Source organism: Carassius auratus, chromosome 31 (assembly GCF_003368295.1).
Source record: "Carassius auratus strain Wakin chromosome 31, ASM336829v1, whole genome shotgun sequence".
Lineage (NCBI taxonomy): Eukaryota > Metazoa > Chordata > Actinopteri > Cypriniformes > Cyprinidae > Carassius > Carassius auratus.
The window spans coordinates 12,810,120-12,828,973 of NC_039273.1; the positions used below are offsets into that span (position 1 = coordinate 12,810,120).

Here is an 18,854-nt window from a genome sequence, read left to right on the forward strand (position 1 = left end):
ACATACTGTGATAAGGTGTCCAAATTCGCAATGAGATAAAACCAATAAAACCCATTACAAACGGGTCATTTTTTGGATCCAGTGGGGACATAATTAGGGATTATAATGACTTATACTGTCTTTTTATGTGTTGTCTGCAGACTGTCAGTGCAAAATTGGAATTGCTCTACTTTATAGAAACAGACACTGGCATTGTAGGCTACTCTCTCACGAAACAGTCCTTGTCCTCCGCAAAATGTGCTGCACACATCTGAACATTTGGGTTGAACTGTTCTGGAACAGTGTTGTAAATACAACTTAACCTAGCTGTGTCCTCTTTTGGAAGGCCAAAAAAAGTAGCAAATGAAACACAGCGTCTTCAACAGCGAGAATAAAAGTTACACCTTCTTTCTTTGCATGAAGATTTGGGCAGCGTTATGCAAATCTTCCCACATTGTGACGTACTGTAGAGATGTGGTGGCGTGTTGGAACGAGCCATTTTAGGAGGGTGTGGTTGACTCTTAACATTTATAAATAATATATCTTTGGATTAGAAACTTTAATCTTTGCAGCTTTACAGATCTTTATGCACCAAGAGTTTGTAATACTCCAAAGAGAAATGGAAAATTAAAATCGTATCATATGACCCTTTTAAGAATATTTTACTGTTGCAATATGTGTCATATTTTGAAGAAAAACTGTTTGTTGAACAAATCTTAAGTTATTTAATTGATCTGGTCATTGATCTCTTTCGTAAACTAACTGAATGAACCAGGGCACCTCATTCATGAATGAACTGGGACATCTTGATTTTGAAGAAACTGAATAAACTGGGGCATCTCATTTGTGAACGTTGATCTGTTGATGACTGTCATTTGATTCATTAGTCTCATTCACAACAAGGAGAGAAAGAAAGAGAAAACTAATAATGTGTAAAAACGACTGATGCTGTACACAAAATAACGATCTTATTGAAACCTGGTATTGAAATTTATTATGGCTATTATTCTTGTTTTTTATTCTTTAATAAAATGTAATGCTGAGCAATTTTAGCAGATTTGTATAGCTCCATATTTTAATAATGAATAATAAATATTGTGAACGACTTGATTCACTGAACACACACAAAAAGTCACCGACTGACACAAAAAGTCGGAAACTGGTGTTCATACAGTATTCTACTTGCAGAAAGAGCCACTGAACAAATCAGCAAACAAATGTGAATTGATCTTTTTAGTAAACAGACTCGCTGAGATGAGAATCAAAATCCCTACCACATCAGTCCCTAAGGAGATTTAACCGCAAGCTATTTTTAGATGAGGATGGTTTCTGAATAAAGAGATGACAGCTTGCGCCACATATAATAATGAATAAACATTTGCAAGAAAGGAATAAGCGCATTTAATTATCAACACATGTTGACACTAAGCTCAAAAGTAACAACAAACACAACATCAGTGCAAATAATGCAAATATCAGTAAACAGTGAGGTGGTAATTAGCATGATTTCTTCATACTGTGGTGCATGCTGGGAAAAATAGTGGGAGAAAAATGGATTGTGTCAGTAATTAACGAGAATAAAAATAAAAATGCCACTTAATGCCGGAAAAGTTAAATGAGTACAGTACTGTTCAAGTTTGGGGTTGGGAAGGTTTGTTTAAAAGAAGTTTTTTATACTAATTAAACATTCATTAACAGAAAAAGTGTGAAATATTATTACTGTTTGCAGTTGTAATATATTTAAAAATTACATTTGGTAATGTGCTGTAAAAGCTGAATTTTTGGCAGCCATTATTCCGGTCTTAAGTGTAACGTGATCCTTCAGAGATCATTCAAGTAGGTTGATTTGTTGCTCTAGAACCTTTTTTATTTTATTTATTTATTTATCAGTTTTAAAAACATTTGTGCTGCTAGTTTTGTGGAAACTGTGATATATATATTTTCTCAGGATTCATTTTGAATGTTATAAATGTCAGTTTTGATCAATTTAATGCATCTTTGCTGAACAAAAGTATTACTCTGTATTATTAGTATTATCATTATGCACATCTTACTGACCTCAAACTTTTAAATTGTAGTGTTGTTCACTTATACCATAGCTTTGTTTTAGAATGCACCCAAAAATAAAATAAAAAAAGGTTTCCAGAATCTAAATAAAGCTACAATAACAACTTAAAAAAAAGTCCTAAATATAGAGCCGAAATAGGGCCAGAGAGATACTAAATAAAGGGATCATCTGCAAATCTCTCTCTTTTAGAACAGGAAGATACGACTATAATGGATTTTGGATAAAGCATAAATCCTCATCACCACAGAGATCAGCGGGGCGTCTGGTTTTTCATTTTCTAGACTGTTACCATGCGTACAGTCTACTTGTTGGTAAACTCCATCAGAGTAATATTTAAACTGTGCAAGAAAAGTAAGTACGTGCCTTCTGTCTCTAAGTGTGATTGGAAACAGACTTACCCACTGTGTGATTTCCCCCCGCACTCCGGATCTTCTTGTTTACTGCTGAACAGAGACCACCGTCTTCCTGTTTTGAAAGTAAAGAGCTGCGGTACACTCAAGAGACAATGTTTCTGGCAGGTGTGAGCGGACCTATGATACTCAACCCCCTGAGGAGGTAGAAGCGTGACGGACTGACAATGCAACCAGAGACTCCCACTAACAGATACAGTAACCCTCTCTCCTCTGCCCCGAGTCCCTCCAGTGTTTTTGACTGGTGGAAGGATGAGTTTAGAGTTCAAAGATCTTCCATTGGACAACTCCTGAATCTGCTGGGAATTTAAATATGACGGATTTTAATCTGCCGGACAACGAGAGGTTTTTAAAGTCCTGTCTGAGTCTGGGTACCTACTCATACCGCCGGCACTCTTGGGTCTGGTAAGCAGGAATGTGGGTGTAAAGGTTGTAACCACTGCAGCCACCTGTTCTTTTGTTTGGATTACATGCATAACTTGTAAGGACAAATCAAACTAATTTATGTTTTAGGTGCACAGTTGCACAATGTTTCGGGTGCAGAATGTTAAAAATCGGCTCTTAAACTATGTGCAATCACATTTTTAAGGTTATCCATTCATTGTATTAGAGACTTTGCTTGTGAAGTGTAGGTGTGTAGGATTTTGTAAACCTATGTACTGCATGTGCCACCCTATAACTCTAGCAGACCGAGATCCAGGTGGATGGGGTTTCATTTTATTCATACAGAAGAGAGCACTGCCTTGAAAGGATTTTTCTCCAGTAATACTAAAAATGTCTTAGAAAAGAGAGTGAATTTCTTAAAAAGTAAGCTATTTTACTCTTGGAAATGTATGACCTTTTGGCACTCTCTCTCATTCACTCTCTCTCAGCTCGACATTTTCTCATTGCTCTCTCTCTCTCATTGATGGCTTAATGGAAGAGCCACGGTGCTTGAATGGGTTCAGTTTGTGGTTGATTTACTGCTTTTTTTCAGGATTTTTTAATACATTCAATTTTATATAGCAGTATTCTGTATACTGCAATTATTGCAGTATCTCTCTGGCCTACAAACAACTAAATGTGGGGGTTTCAAAATCTTTTCTGAAGCTCACATGCTCATATTCTGGTTGTTACAAGAGTTGACTTGGATGTTATACTGAACAGCCGATCAATATTCAGTGACCCTAAAATATAGGGGTTATTTTGTTCATTTTTGGCTGGTCATGTGATCTCAAAATGACTGCACCCATGAGGGTGACCCTCTCCATCTAGAATAAATAATAAATACCTTTAATTAGTGGATATTAATTGTGTTAAGTCACAATTGAGTTGTAGATCAATTGTCGTAAGAGTGAGATAGACTGTTGCTAAATGCTTGTATTGTGTTTGACAGGATTAGGTGAACATGCTCCCCTCAGACCTTTTGTTTTAGAACTCATTTGTAAAAGCTGCACACTGGCACACAGAAGGCAGCTGTCATGCCTGCACAGCAGATCAGCTTACAGCATGCTCTGTGACAGGGTCATAGAATACTCTGCTCGCTGCATATCATGTCCAACAACAGCCCTGACCCCTCGAACGGTGTAATACAAGTGTCTGATATGGAAAAACTTTGATATTGTTATAGCATGCTTTTAAAAACAAGGAATCAACAAGGACTTACAGTTTTCATTCTAATTATTACATTTCGGTAAGAAAAGGTATATATGAATGTATTTAAATATATCGTTCAGCACTATGAAATATATTTCCATCTAAAAGTACCTTTATTTAATTAATCTGGGGCAGCTTTAGTGTGCCAAGGTTGTTTATTATATTATTTCATATTTTTGTTATTTAAGTAAAATATTCATTCAATAAAATATTGTTTATAATTACAGTCGGTCACTATTGCCCCTTTCACACTGCACGTCGGACCCGGCATATTGCCGAAACATTGCCGGGTCGCCTTCTGTGTGGAAGCAACTACGTCCCGGGATTGATTCCCGCATTGAACCCGGGTCGGGGACCTAGTAACATTGCCGGGACGAGTGCTGTGTGAACAAAAGCCAGATCTAATTCCGTATTGAAGTGATGACACGCGTTACCGCGCAACTCTTTTACCCGCTCTTTTGAAGGAAGATCAACATTCGCGACGAAAACACATGTGTAAACTGTAATGAAGCAGAGATCAGTTAGTTCCTCACTTTCCGCGCTGACGCAGAGATCGTCTGCTTGCTTCAGTGAAAGTATAACGTGCCTAATGTTTTCGACTCATACATTACACGTCACGCACCGATGTCATGTGTCGTTACGGGATCTTCAAGGGTTGTGTGTGAAAGCACTTGCATATCCCGGGTCATCACTGGTAGTGTGAAAGTGCAAAATCTAGCGACCCGGGAAAAATTGCCGGAACACTTTACCCATGTATTTGCTGGAATGGCAGTGTGAAAGGGGCTTATGATAAACACACAAGAAAAATGCAGTACAGCTTTTACTGGTCTACTCATGGGTTATTCCTTAAAGTACATATTTTACTCATAGTGAGCAATTTTATTAACTCTCTGACAGTGCATTGAACATTTGACGCATTTCTATTACCAGTTCAGCCACTTTTTTTTTTTTAATCGTCCTGAAATGTAATTCACAGCTCCACATCCCTAGATCTCCACTCTACCATCTCACCTCCAACCTTAGTGAGATTTGAAATCGACTGCATTACAGATGGAACTGATCCTCATGCTTTAATACAGTCTATTTGTTCAATAATGGAATACATCTAACGCATTAAGCAGCAGACACCTGATAGGGCCACATTACTCATGAAAATAAGAAGCAGTTATGGGTCATTTTCATGATCAGCAAGCAGTTATCCTAGTAGCTGAAACCTATGTGCTATCCTGTGTTTTTGCCAGTTAGATAAGTTTGTATAGAGTGAGCAGTGAATGTTGAAAGTGTGTAGACTGGGTTCACCATCTTTCCTACCTAAGCCCATCTAGAGCAGAACACCCCTTACTCTGCCATTTCATTTGTTGTATTGTGACACAGAGGTTGCATATTTATTCATTCACAAGCAATATTTTCAAGATTCATGTTCAGGTGTATTACTGTTTAGGTTTGCTTGTAGATTTAGTTGCAGCAAAAAGTGCAAATTAGGCCTCTTACCAATGCAAGACAACATCAAATGACAAATGAAAATGAATTGTTTTAGGATAAATAACCAGCAGGCGAATATTGCAAAAATCATGATCACAATATGATTTATCGAGCAGCCATAGTTTTATGTGAGAAACACGCTGAAAGTCATTACAGTGTGTTCTTCATACAGAATTACCAAATAGATTCAGATAAAGCAGGTTTTTCATTTCTGGGTGAACTGTCCCTTTAACTGTTCCTATCTCTCTCTCTCTCTCTCTCTCTCTCTCTCTCTCTCTCTCTCCTTAGCTGCCTTCTGTCTCACACCTGTCAAAGAACATCACATCTGTGAATAAATCAAAGAGAAGCATGGAAGTTCCCATTGGACTTGTTAGATTAAATTAGACAGAGCAGGTAAACAAAGGTCTGTGCACTTTGATTCGAAGCGAGAGAGTGAGTCTGTCACATGAATCAGTGACAGGTATGTGATGTTATGCAATGATTCAGTGATTTTCAATTGAAGACGTTTCTGAGAAATATTTAGTTAATGGTTCTCGATCATCTTATGTATTTTTTAAAGGTGGTTTTATTAATAAGTGCTCACACAGATTTTGTTCAGAATTGACTGTTTATTCATGTTTACAGGAATTAATGTCTAATCCTGTCTATGACAGATTTTGAGAAAGTCAGTGCCTTGTCAAGTAAAAAGCTGATACAACTCCATCATTTAAACCAGTGCTTCTGGCCAAGATATAAATCAAGTCCATAATAACACTTCCTCAAGTAAAAATATACATTCCTAGTTTTCATCTCCTATCAAAACCCCCCGCCGTATTTGTTTATAACTGTTTTGGCCTGTTTTGGCCTGTCTTCACTTGTAAATAGTGATCTGTGCTTAATTCAGATTGGATTACTTTATGAACAGAAGGCTCGAATGTTAGCCGGAAGACATTAATTGATGGACTAAAGTCATGTGGATTATTTTTGGATTATTGTGATGCTTCAATCAGCTTTTTGAACTTCTGACGGCACCCATTCAGTGCAGTACATTATACAATATATAATGTACTAAACAAATATGTTCAGATAAAGAAACCAACTAATCAATATCTTGAGGTTGAGTAAATCTTAAGCAAATTTTCAACTGTGGGTCAATTATGCCTTTAACTATGAATCTGAGATATTTCGGAGACCAGAATCAAAAGCAACCATATATCTGTAACAGGGCGAACGAGACGTGCAGATCCATATGCAAAGCTTTATTAATAAACATGGTCATACACAGTCAGGGTTGAGTATAAGTCACAGCACAGCACAGTCAGGGATACGTATAAGACAAGACTGGGGCTGGCGTAGGTCATCGATCGGCAGACAGAATCCAGAGGGCTTGACAAGAGGGGTAATCCAGAAACATGAGCAAAAGTCCAGATGAACTAGAAACTAGGCCCCGTAAAGCAGCTATCACTAAGGGAGTGATAAACACAGAACAATACTAGAGACTGAACAGAAACACAGAATGGCTCAGTAAAGCAACTAACACTAGAAGAGTGATAAATGCAGAACAATACTCAGCAATCTGAACAAGAAAGTCCAGGCCTTATAAAGCATGTTTGAATGGATTCAGCTGTGTATGTTTAATCAGTCCATTCAGCTGTGTGTGTGTGTGTGTGTGTGTGTGTGTGTGTGTGTGTGTGTGTGTGTAATCAGTGCAATGGATGATGGGAACTATAGTCTGAAGTGACATGTAACAGTCTGTGTGGTGTGAGAGTCAATATGATGAAGAGACGACCTCTTGTGGCAGTCGGATAGAAGTCTACAGACAGAATTCATGACAATATCCCAAATACTCTTTAGTGGCCCTGTCCCGGGCCTATTTTGGTCATGATTCCTAGTCAGTGTCACTCTTTGTATTTTGAGAGATAAGACTATTAATATAGGTCAAGTACATTGATCAAGTCTGCGCATCAGTAATTAATCATTTGACATCATACACAGATATCATATTGAAACTCACAAACTCAGTTTATCAAAATGCATTTACCTTAACTATTGTGATGTGATACAGATTTTTAAGGCTGTAACTATACTTCATAAAGAAAGAGTAACAAAAATACTTCTATAAAAAATGTCCAAACTTTAAATCCAAATATCATTGACACCCTAATTCATGTTTTCTGTTCCACAGTTCCTGTAGTCTATTTGAGGTGAAATTACAATCAAGGATAATTTGTAATCAGTTTACTTGAGCACCAATCACCAATCAGAGAAATGACATTAGAACTGAGAGCTGGTGTGCTGCTGTGCTGTTGTCCTCTCTTTCCCGTCTGTCAGATCTGGAGGTTAGCTGTACGTACAGGCTCAAAGGAACCTAGTAGGTGAAGTCTGCTTAGTTACTGTTCTGATTCAACAGATGGTTAGTCAGCCTTCTGCTGTTCATGCTGCCAGAGATGAGTGTCTTAGTGGGGTAGTTCCAAACAAATATGAACATTGTCAACATTTACTCATTCTCAAGTTGTTCTAAACCTGTATGAGTTTCTTTCTTCTGTCGAACACAACAGAAAACACTTTAAAAAATGTTGGTAACCAAACAGCTGATAGTAAGTCGAGAGAAAAAAAACGCTACAGATGGTTACTAACATGTGTAAAGTGGCAGTTTCTTATATATTAGAAATTTTAAAAACTATAGATGTTAATATTATGCTCTTGATATGATCTTAATTTGTTTTAAAAAAGTATTATGCCATTTTCTATTTATCTGTTATTCTACAGTTAAATGAAACGTTTTTTTTTTTTTTTTTTTACATCGTTTAAGTGACGTGACATTCAGTCAAGGATGGTGACCCATACTCAGAATTTGTGCTCTGCATTTAACCCATCCAAAGTGCACACACACAGCAGTGAACACACACCCGGAGCAGTGGGCAGCTATTTATGCTGCGGCGCCCGGAGAGTAGTTTGGGGGTTCGGTGCCTTGCTCAAGGGCACCTTAGTCATGGTATTGCCTGCCCGAGATTCGAACCCACAACCCTAGGGTTAGGAGTCAAACTCTCTAACCACTAGGCCACAACTTCCCCCTTTACTAAGGTCAGTTTCAAAGAATCGCTTTTGTTTATTTATTTAGATTAATTTAACATAAAATACTGTAACAAGGAATGGTATTGGCTCAAAATATTTATTTATAAGGTTATTGCAGAAGCAAACTCATCATGAGTAATTCTTGTATTGTTAGTTGAAGTTTGATCTGCTAATTTATCAATATTACTCAGTTGCTTAGAACCTGTTCATAATTAAGTTATAATAGCTCAAATTATCATAAAAGACTCGGCAGGCAAGGTTTTCATTTAAGTCTTACTTGAGGCTTGTTTTTTCTTTATTTGTAAAATTCTGCCATCTAGTGGGCAGTACAGTTTTATCAGCATAAGTAGTTATAGCGTTCCAGATTTCTGTGTACTACAAACCCTTGAGCACCTAACAGCCATGTCTTTTTGGATGATTTTATTTCAAAAATTTTAATTAAAATCATTAAATTGATGCGATTAAATAAGAAACCAAATTAAATAAATGATTTAACTGCCGGTATAATTGTGGCTTCTGAGGATAGTTTAGTGAGTGAAGTGTATGAAGTCAAAAATATTAACTATTAGGTCCTTACACATTTAAATTAGACACATTTTGATGGATAATGTTTAATTGTTTCGTTTCGACAGGCAGTTTTGTGAAATATTTTCACACTGAGTCAACTCTGAATTAACACTAGCCTGTTTGACCCAGTCTTGCTTTTCTTATTATAATCAGTTTTAAGGCAGACAGATCTTTCCATGCGCTGCCATTGTCTTTTCTGCTCCTCTGCTCAGCTCAGACTTCACACTTATAAATTGTTTTGTCTTGTGTCAAAGTTTTCTCTATTTAGCTTCATATATGTCTCTTCACGAAAGGTCTGTGATCTTTAATGGTATTTTATATGATGACGAAATTAACTCTTTAATCCACACAGCACGTCATCACACATCAAACAGTGACTTGTAAAGTAGGAAAAACTCTTAAGGGGGAATGATTGGAATGTTTTGTGATCCTATAATGCAAAACACACTTCTTCTCATTGATGGTAATAATGTTTCCAGGAGTGGTTTCTCTTTTGTTTTTTGTGGTTTTTTTTACTATGTTTTACTCTGCGTTACAGAACTGCATGCGCTTCATGTTCCACATGCTCATAAAAAAAAAAAAAAAAAAAAAAAAAAAAAAACACTGTATATAATGGCATACAGTGTTGTTTCAATTGTATCTTTATTTTCAGTTTAAAAAAATACAAAACTTGGATTTATATGCATGCAAGGTAAAAACAAGTCCCGAAACACAAGCTCATGCAGTTATGTCTTCCGCTGTATACCAAAGTTCAGATTTGATAACCTCTGACCCGTGAATTCACAGAGACATTTGAGCAATAGAGGTTCTAAGTATTCTAAGTGTTTTGTTTCAGTTAAGGTGATTGCAGCTTAAGAAACGTAACAATCAATCAATAGATAGGCTACATACAGTACATGCATAAATAATAATAATAAATGTAAAATACAGAAATACAAAAATAAATACATTTAGCTTTAACTCTGTCAACTTTAACTGTCTGAACTAAAGTTTGAATCTGTTAGCTGTCTGTCAAACCATTATGCAAACAGTTATATAGTACAGACAGAACATACTAAATAATAATGCAATTTGCTTATAATTATTTTCATATTTTTGACCAAAATCTAAAATCAGTTGTTTAAGGGAATTTAGGCATCACAGTATTATAATGTGCAGGACAAAAATTATTTTATTTTTATAAGAATTTATTTGTAACATCATTATTTGTAGTAGTAAATCTATTTTTAAAAACTTTGAGTGGGCAAAGGTATAATTAAAAAGTAAAAAAGGGAACATGAATATGCCATTATCGACATTTTTTTAACGTATTACTTTCTCAGTGCATTAGCAATAATTATTCATAATTTAATTAGGTGGATACAAACAGATTGCAGTGTAGTAACTCTCAGTGCTCACACATAGATTTGGATGTACTGTGTGGTAAGTTCCTTATCATTATAGCTCAGAAGTATCACCACAGTTCATCACTGAAATAGACAGCGGTTCATTTCAAAAGTCCCAAATAACCCAAAACATTTTTACACTTCTTCAAAAGTATCCCTACCATGATTGGAGGCATTCAGAAAGTGATTCTGGAATGTTGTATGCTCATTAGAATACATTGTTTTTTATTCTATTTTTGTCTACAAATGCCATTTAGGAATGAAACTTCTCATTTGTTCAGACATTCCGACTCCCTGTTGAGAGCTCCGCCCCGGGTTTCATGTGCGGCCGTGTTCTCTCTCAGAGAGCTGAGTTGAGTTGTAGCGTAGCTGGACTTCAAAAGGAAGTGGCTGTGTGGTGAAGTTGAGCTCTGTGGGAGGGCACTAAATGTTAGGGGAGTCGTGCAGGGGAGACGCTACTAGAGCGCGCTGAACAGCACAGCGGTGTGTCTCAGGGCCATGCTCCGCAGGTCGCCCTGCCACAGAGGCAGGGTTCACTTTGACTTCAGTGAGGAGGTGGTGAAGAGGCTGCACACCTCCACCTTAAGGTCAGAACTAACCTCCTCTTTTTCTCTCTCTCTCTCTCTCTGTTATGTCCCAGACTCTGTGTGGTTCACATGCTTCCACACACTCTCTCTTCCTATCTGTTTTTAATTTCTTCTGCTGGCTTATGTATATGGTACTACTTTAAACATGGGCCACTCTTTGTCCATCTCTCAGCCTGTCTACGTCATGAATTTCAGTGCCTTTCTTCAGGACCCTTGTCACACAGCGATCAGATGTCCTGTCCTTTACTCCCGAACCAGATCTTCATCTATAGTATCACTTTCTGTACGTTTTCTTATTCTCCCTCCCCTTTTTCTGGGCTTATTTTTGAGTTCCTTGTGATGAATTGTTGTTTCTCAAGCAGTTTGTGAATGTGTTTGTAAGTAAACTGAGCTCTGTGTTTATATAAGAGTCAAACTGTTCACAGCTGTTGTACATTTTCCATCAGGTTATTGTGTGTATGCAATGGATCGCACGTTTTACGCGCTCTTTGTGCTCCTGATATCAATTGATACATTCACCTCTACTGTAATTTCAAACCTGAGAGCTGTTTGTGCTTTACTTTGTTTAGGTAAACATCACCACAGCATTAGCTCAATTTCAAACTAAAATAAGCTTCCCCAATGATAATTTTTTTTTAATTTAATTTATTTTATTTTATTTTATTTTAAATTCTGTGTTATTGTAGTATAATGGAGATACTATTATGCTGTTATACTATTATTATAACATACTATTATAACATACTATACAGTTTTCATTAATAGTTTGAACGTTTTGTTTTTTTATTTTCCATGTTATTGTAGTTAAGGTTAAGATTTCAGTAATTTTGGGAGTGCTTTTGTCATTTTGTCTTTAAATTATTAATTCAGTTTTAATTTTAGTTATTTTAGTCCATCAAGTAATGCACTTTTAAATGGTCTTTTTTTTGTTTGTTTGTTAACTATAATAACCTTAATTCAGTCATTCCATGGCCCATTCATTCATGTATGTATGTATCCTATGTACTGTATGTAAACATTCAGTGTTCAAACTTTTAATCAGCTCTGCGATTTGTTACATGCTTCAGTTTTTCCATTTGTATGAGTGCACGGTTTCTTCAGTTATGAATATATCTTTGTGTCAATCTGTAATGCATGTTTATATACACTCCAATTGTCAAACAACTGAATCAATGAGTTTGTGAACATCTGGGTTTACACACAGCCTACTCTGACGTCCGTCATAGGAGACCATGTGTAAAGGTCTCCAAATGCCAACAAAGATAATCTCCACGTTTGATGGATTTGTGCTAATAGGCAGAAATGTGTGGCTTGAAACTGGCCTTTGTGAAATACTTTTACCTTATAAGTTCAAAATCTCTGAACTGAACCTTTAAAATATACTCATGCATAATATACAAAACATGTTACCATATAAAATTATTTATAAATGATCATCTGAAATGACTTTGTTTGGTTTAAACTTGTGTATTCTGGTGGATGCAGTCATATTAAATCGTTGTTATTTTAATAATAAAAAAGGCAAACTTGTTGTTATGCATTTACTATCATACCTTTAGTCTTAAAGTATGTCTGTGTGGTTAATGATCTAAACATACTGTCCAGGTTAGAAAAAAAGCAAATATAAATTTGACATTGGGACCAGGGATTTCAACAAGTCACCAGCGATTACTCTTGGGGGTGTTTCTCCTGCGATTAGTCTACTAAAGTTGGCACAAACAAACATCCTCTTGCATACCAACTGTTTTTTTTTTTTTTTTCAAAACAACCACGTCATCTCAAATTATCCTCAGAGTTGGGCATCTATTTGTTCCGAAATATGTCATGGAAAAACAGCATTCTGCATTTTTCAGTCTAATAGAAAGCCATTTAAAGCAGGGTCCACAGCCTTGAATATTCTCACGGACCAGATCATATGAACTTCCCTCCCCTGTCTCTGAGTTTCTGATGCCCGAGTAGAATCCAGTGCAACTTGCCTTAGAAGTCCCCTTCTTCCCCACAAACACGTGAGCCAATCCAGCATTACAACAGATCTACGATGTCTGATAATGTAGTAATTTAATAAATGTTACAGTGAAGTGTAATTTTGTCAAACAGTTCCACTAACAGACAGAGGAACTGAAAATGTATGTGAGGCAAAGAGACCTTGTGATTCGAAACCCATTCCAATTTCTCACTGTGTAAAATGGACCGTTGCTAGAGTGGAGGCCATAACACTTAAAGCAAAGTAGACAAGTAGCGGATGTCTTTTGGAGCTTCTCTGTAAATTACCTGTATTGTTGTGTTGTACAGTATGTGCTACCAGACTGTGACTCAACAGCAGTCACAGGATAATTAGATGCTTACTGGAAACAACATCCTATCCTTTTAGTTTCATGGTGAAAATATAAACACTAAACATCTTTATTCTATTTAAGTGCTGAAAAACATTTTCATTAGCTTAAATCCATGTGATGTTCTGTCTCTGTCTTATAGGAGGGGTCTTGTATCAGCCTGAAGGGGTTTATTCTGAGAGAACAACTGGCTGGATGTACATTATCCTGCTTATTACATGGCTACTTGCCACATGAGTAAATAACTAGACACAAAGTATTGATTCGAGTTGAAATATTTGAACGCAAAGCTTCCGTGAAGACAGCAGTTGTGAGCAAGTGGCAAGTTCAACTAGATGGACATTTAAGGGAAACGGTGAAGGCAAGCCACTTATTACACGACATTTCACATTATAAATTATTAAAGCAATAAAAGATTTAAGACGAAAATTTTATTAGTTATTATTAGTTATTTTCTAATCCGTTACGGCGTACAAAACAATCGTAGCAGAATGCAGCAGCAACGTTTGTATGAAATGAGAGTGCGAGTCCGCGATACCATAATGAAATTATTAAATAATTGTACACCATTTTGAATCGAGTTTTAATATTTTATTAGCTAAACAAACACAAAGCTTCCACCAAGAAAAACTGTTCCTAGAAAGAGTACAGCACCAACTTTTCCCTGGCAACATTTTCACTGAATATAAATATAAGTAGTAAAATTACTAATACTAAAACTGAAACCAAAAATAAATGAAAACTTAAATAAAAGAAGAAGAAAAAAAAACCTCATAACAAAATAACAAAAACTTAAATTGAAAGTAATAATTGCAGCTATAAAATAAAAGTGGATTTTTACTACTCTCTAGAATGAGAATAACCATTCCCTGGAGCCTACCAAGAAGTAGCACAATCATGGTTCATGGTTGTGATGCAAATAAAGTTGGCAAATGGCTAAACTTCACATCATAAATCACCACATCATAGAAAACTGCACTCATTAGTGGATTCAATGGGGTCTTTATGTTGTGAGATTTCAATTTGGCCATTTTACAAGTTGTGCTTAACTTGTACTTAATTTAGGATTGTTAATTTCCTGTTAATGTAAAGCTACTATCACCCTTTACATGAACTCTGTCATTATAATGTCATGGGAATCAGAGATACTGGTTACAGCTGAGGTCAGAGGCTTCTTTCTCTCTCTTGACCTCTCCAGGGAGCTCAGATGACCCAGAGTGAATTTTGCTTTAGACATGACAGCTACTTTATGAAACTGCCTGGCAGACTCACATTGAACATTTGTTACATATAATTTCCATTTAAAGGAAACTGTAGAAAAAAAATAAGTGCAATAAAAAAAGCCACAGTGAAAAAAACACAACTGCCAGTCAGTCAGTTTCTGTGAAAGTGTTTTTTTTTTTTCTGGCTTTGCATGATCTGTTTAGATTATTTTGTTCAGCATTTGATGTTGAGTCAATGGCGGGTTTTGCTTTATATCATAAAGCCTCTGTATAGTGGAGCAAATGATCGAGCAGGCTGAATGTACTGCATATTGTCCAGAGAGAAATCACCAAAATGTAAACCTGTTTCAGTTTTTTTGTAAGCAGTGTTGTTTACAGAATCGTCACACCCTTCCTTGATGTTCACATTTGAGCTTTGTAGCATAAGCATTAAAGAACTAAGTTGTGTTATAACTATTTTATAATGATGGGTGTTATTAAAGACAATAGTCAATGTAGTAACCCCCGAAATCACTTTTTTTTCTGTATAAAGCCGCAGCAGCAGACATGTTGCTTCTTCACTTGCTGGTGTTGCTTGGGCATGCACAAAGAAACAAGCATTGCGGACACATCAGAAAATCACTTGTGGTTTTCCTTCTTAGTAGTGCAGTTTCTAGTGCAGTCATATCTGACTAATGATCTCATTTATCAAATAAGCATTTTGGTTAATGCTTTCCAATTGCATTGTACTTTTGTGTAACAATAACAACTATATTGATTAAAAAAAAACAAAATAACGTCTGAGGAAACTCAAGCATACTGTACTTTGTACTCAGTTTAATATACTCATATTAATGTTTTGTGCTCAGTTGGTAGAGTATTGCGTTATACGATGATATGTAATCATGCAATCATTGGTTCGATCCCAGAGAACGCACATGCTCATAAAATCTATATGCTCTATAAATCATAATTTTGCATGATTTCTGTGAAGGGTAGGTTTAGGAGTGGGGTTAGGTGTGGTCACTCAAACGAATAAGCCACCTAGTAAAAAAAATGTCCTAATTACTGTGAGATTGGTGTAAAAAGTCCACACATTGCATTTAAATAAACATACATTTTGATTGGTAATGACGTTTTATGTCATTTCATGATGATACGGAACATGATACTATCATTATTTTTATGCCAGCTAGAGGTACTTAACTTTAAAATGTAAATCTAGGTCGTAATAAGGTGCTTACACAAACAACCTATATGGTCGTTTTTTGTTTGAGGACAGGCTTAAACAGAAATGCATAAACTAAAGAAGACACATACGGTGGCTGAGAGAGCTCAATGCACTGCAAAAAAAAAAGAAACAATAAAAAAACATTCAAATAGAAAAAAAAACACACCTGCAAACTAAGAAAACATCTTCATCAATCTGAAGACACACATGCTGCAACTACCCACAACAAAACCAAATAAAATTGGTAATTGCAAATATTTTAATTTGTATGTGTTTTTTATTTGCAGCGCGTTGAGCTTTCTCGGCCATCGTAAGCACAAAATAGAAACATTTGCAAAAAGATGAGGGATATATTGATTGTAATCACAAGACAGAGGCAGAATACATAAACACTTCAATAGGGCCAAGTAAACAGATGCATTTATAATTGAGTTTTTGAAGAATTCCGGTGTCTAGAGGCTGTGGCGCTCTATCGATTTATTTTTCAAGGAGGATAATCTAAACTTCTGAAATAACGAACCTAGAATAATTGTCCAGGCTGTTATTTAAATATGTTATTTCCCAACAATTATCAGACCCCATTTGTATCAAAACCTGGGTTAACATTCTTATTTACATATTTGAGGTGTTAGTGTCATAGACTGATTAAACACAGCACACAACCTGTTTATATAATGACTTGTTTCACTCTTGCACATCACTTGCACTTATTCCTGACTGTACAATCTAATTTGTCCTGAATACATGTTCTCAGACCATGACTGCATGAAATGTGCTTACCCCTTTTTAAAAAATACAAGTGTGAAACACTCCTTTGCTGGGTTTAAAAAGGCGATAAACTGGGGTTAAGTGCAGTGTGAAAAGCACAAATGGTTGTTGTGAATGGCTGGCCAACAGGAAAAGGAAGCACAATAGGAGGATGTTGATTCAGTGTTGGCTGTTGGTTGTCAGACAGCGGACCTCCGCGTTGATCAGGACATTCAGCAATGTTTCCATAACTCTCGTTATCATTAGAGAAATATTCGAATAGCATTTATCAAATTGATGCATGTATGTGTGGTGTGTGTGTGTTGTAGTAAATTTCCATTGGTCAAATGCAACAAAACAAGGAACTGGTTTTCAATGGTTCTCCTATTCTCTAGTTTTTTGTTTTTTTTTTACTTTGAGACTCTCCAGTGTTTTCAGCCACAGTGAAAAGTCACCAAACCTGAGTGGTGTAAAGACTACGCTACTTCCTCTGAAATCACAAGCACATCTGAACCAAACAGATTTTTTTTTTTTAACTGTTTATTTGACTTGAACGTAATGCGTTTCCCCTGCTTCTCTTCTTTCTGATGTGGGCTCCACTATGTTTCCCATATGGTTTGGAAAGATGAGACACGCTTCCGCCCCAAGTGCTGGGAATCTTTGAGACTTTCCAGAGCTCTCCGGTCCCAGAGGACAGCTTGTGTATTTCTCCTGAATTTTTTCATTAAGCCATATATAACTTTGAATCTTGCGGATTGCCAAGGTGGATCAGTATTGACTTGTTTTTGGTTTCGAATGAACCGTCTTAGTCATCAGTAAAAGAAAAGTGTGTCAAGTACTAGAGATAATATCACGTATGTTAAAATAACAGCATTCCAAGGCCGTTAAACAGACGTATGTGTTCTGACCTACATTTTAATGTATTTTGTTTTTCTGTTTGCAGTTTTGATGTTGAAAATGGCCCGTCTGCAAGCTGCAGTCCTCTGGACCCCCAGGCCTCACCAGGTTCTGGCCTGGTTCTGCACGCAAACTTTCCCAGCCACAACCAGCGGCGAGAGTCCTTCCTCTACCGCTCAGACAGCGACTATGACCTCTCACCTAAGTCAATGTCTCGAAATTCTTCTATCGTCTCAGAACTGTAAGTAAAGTTGGTTTTTGTTTTTTTAAATGTTAAGAGCTACCTTTTTTATGTGTTGAACCAGTTGAAAACCAGCCTAAAATGGCTTACTGGCCTTGTCTTCCAAACTGAACTGGTTTGCAGGCCCCTAGAGATGTTATATCAGCTAAGACCAGCAAACATCCATAGCTTGGTTCAAGCTTTTTCTTTTTCACTTTCGTACTTTTTCACAACAGAAATTACTGAATCATCTTCACTAATGAGTCATGTTACTTGGAAGCCACTTTAAAATTTATTTTTCACCACATCTAAAGTTGTTTAATAAGCCTCGTTTTTCATTAACACTAGTATTTCTGTTTCCAAACTTTTCTGCGGGGCAAAGGTGGAGGCGGGGCTGATTAGTGGAGTTGATTTATGCGCTACTGCTCACGGCGGTGAGATTTGCATGCCAGAGCGTATCTCAATCAAGGCCTTATTTCCCAAGCCTTCTGGCAGCTACTGGCTGGAATTATACAAGAACGCATTTTACAGAGCGTTAGATGCCAAATATCTGTTGAACTCTGAGGAATGTGTTGGATTGTTCTTGGAAACCCCATTTTTTTTGGTGCCATTTATGGCCCTGATAATGAACGGAACCTCATCTGACAAGTGCATCTGATGGATGAAATATTACTGACTGGAACTAGATATTTACCATGTAAAAAATGCAAGATGGGAATTTAGCAAGACTGGATTAGAGTTTGCTAAGCTATCTGGTTGTTAGTAAGTGATGTCAGCCTGAAAGGCAGTCATTTCAGAAAAAGAGCCAGACTTCTTTTCTGGATTCAAATTAACCAAAGCATTGCTCACAATGAGATCAAGAACATCAATTAAAAAAAAGGCTCATTTTATTTTTTATTTACTTTGTTTGAGTGTTGACTTCTCTGGATGTTAATGTATTCTCACTTGATTACAGGCATGGGGATGACTTGATAGTCACACCTTTTGCTCAGGTAAACACATCAGTGTCATGTTTCTTTAAAGATTGCATTTCAAATGGACATGTGCTTGGTTCACC

The 18,854-nt window shown here is 36.6% G+C and overlaps 1 protein-coding gene across 4 annotated transcripts in view; it reads left to right on the plus strand.

Annotated features, from left to right (window-relative positions):
* Positions 1-18,854, plus strand: part of LOC113050571 (cAMP-specific 3',5'-cyclic phosphodiesterase 4B-like) — a 171,622-nt gene that overhangs the window by 117,255 nt on the left and 35,513 nt on the right. For 2 of the 4 annotated variants that reach the window (XM_026213660.1, XM_026213661.1), the window contains 2 exons: positions 17,624-17,818; positions 18,753-18,789. In XM_026213660.1, the coding sequence (XP_026069445.1) occupies positions 17,624-17,818; positions 18,753-18,789 (232 nt within the window). Of the gene's footprint in view, positions 1-2,638; positions 2,863-10,927; positions 11,168-17,623; positions 17,819-18,752; positions 18,790-18,854 lie in introns of those variants that run through there. The other 2 variants (XM_026213662.1, XM_026213663.1) reach the window with 2 other exon arrangements.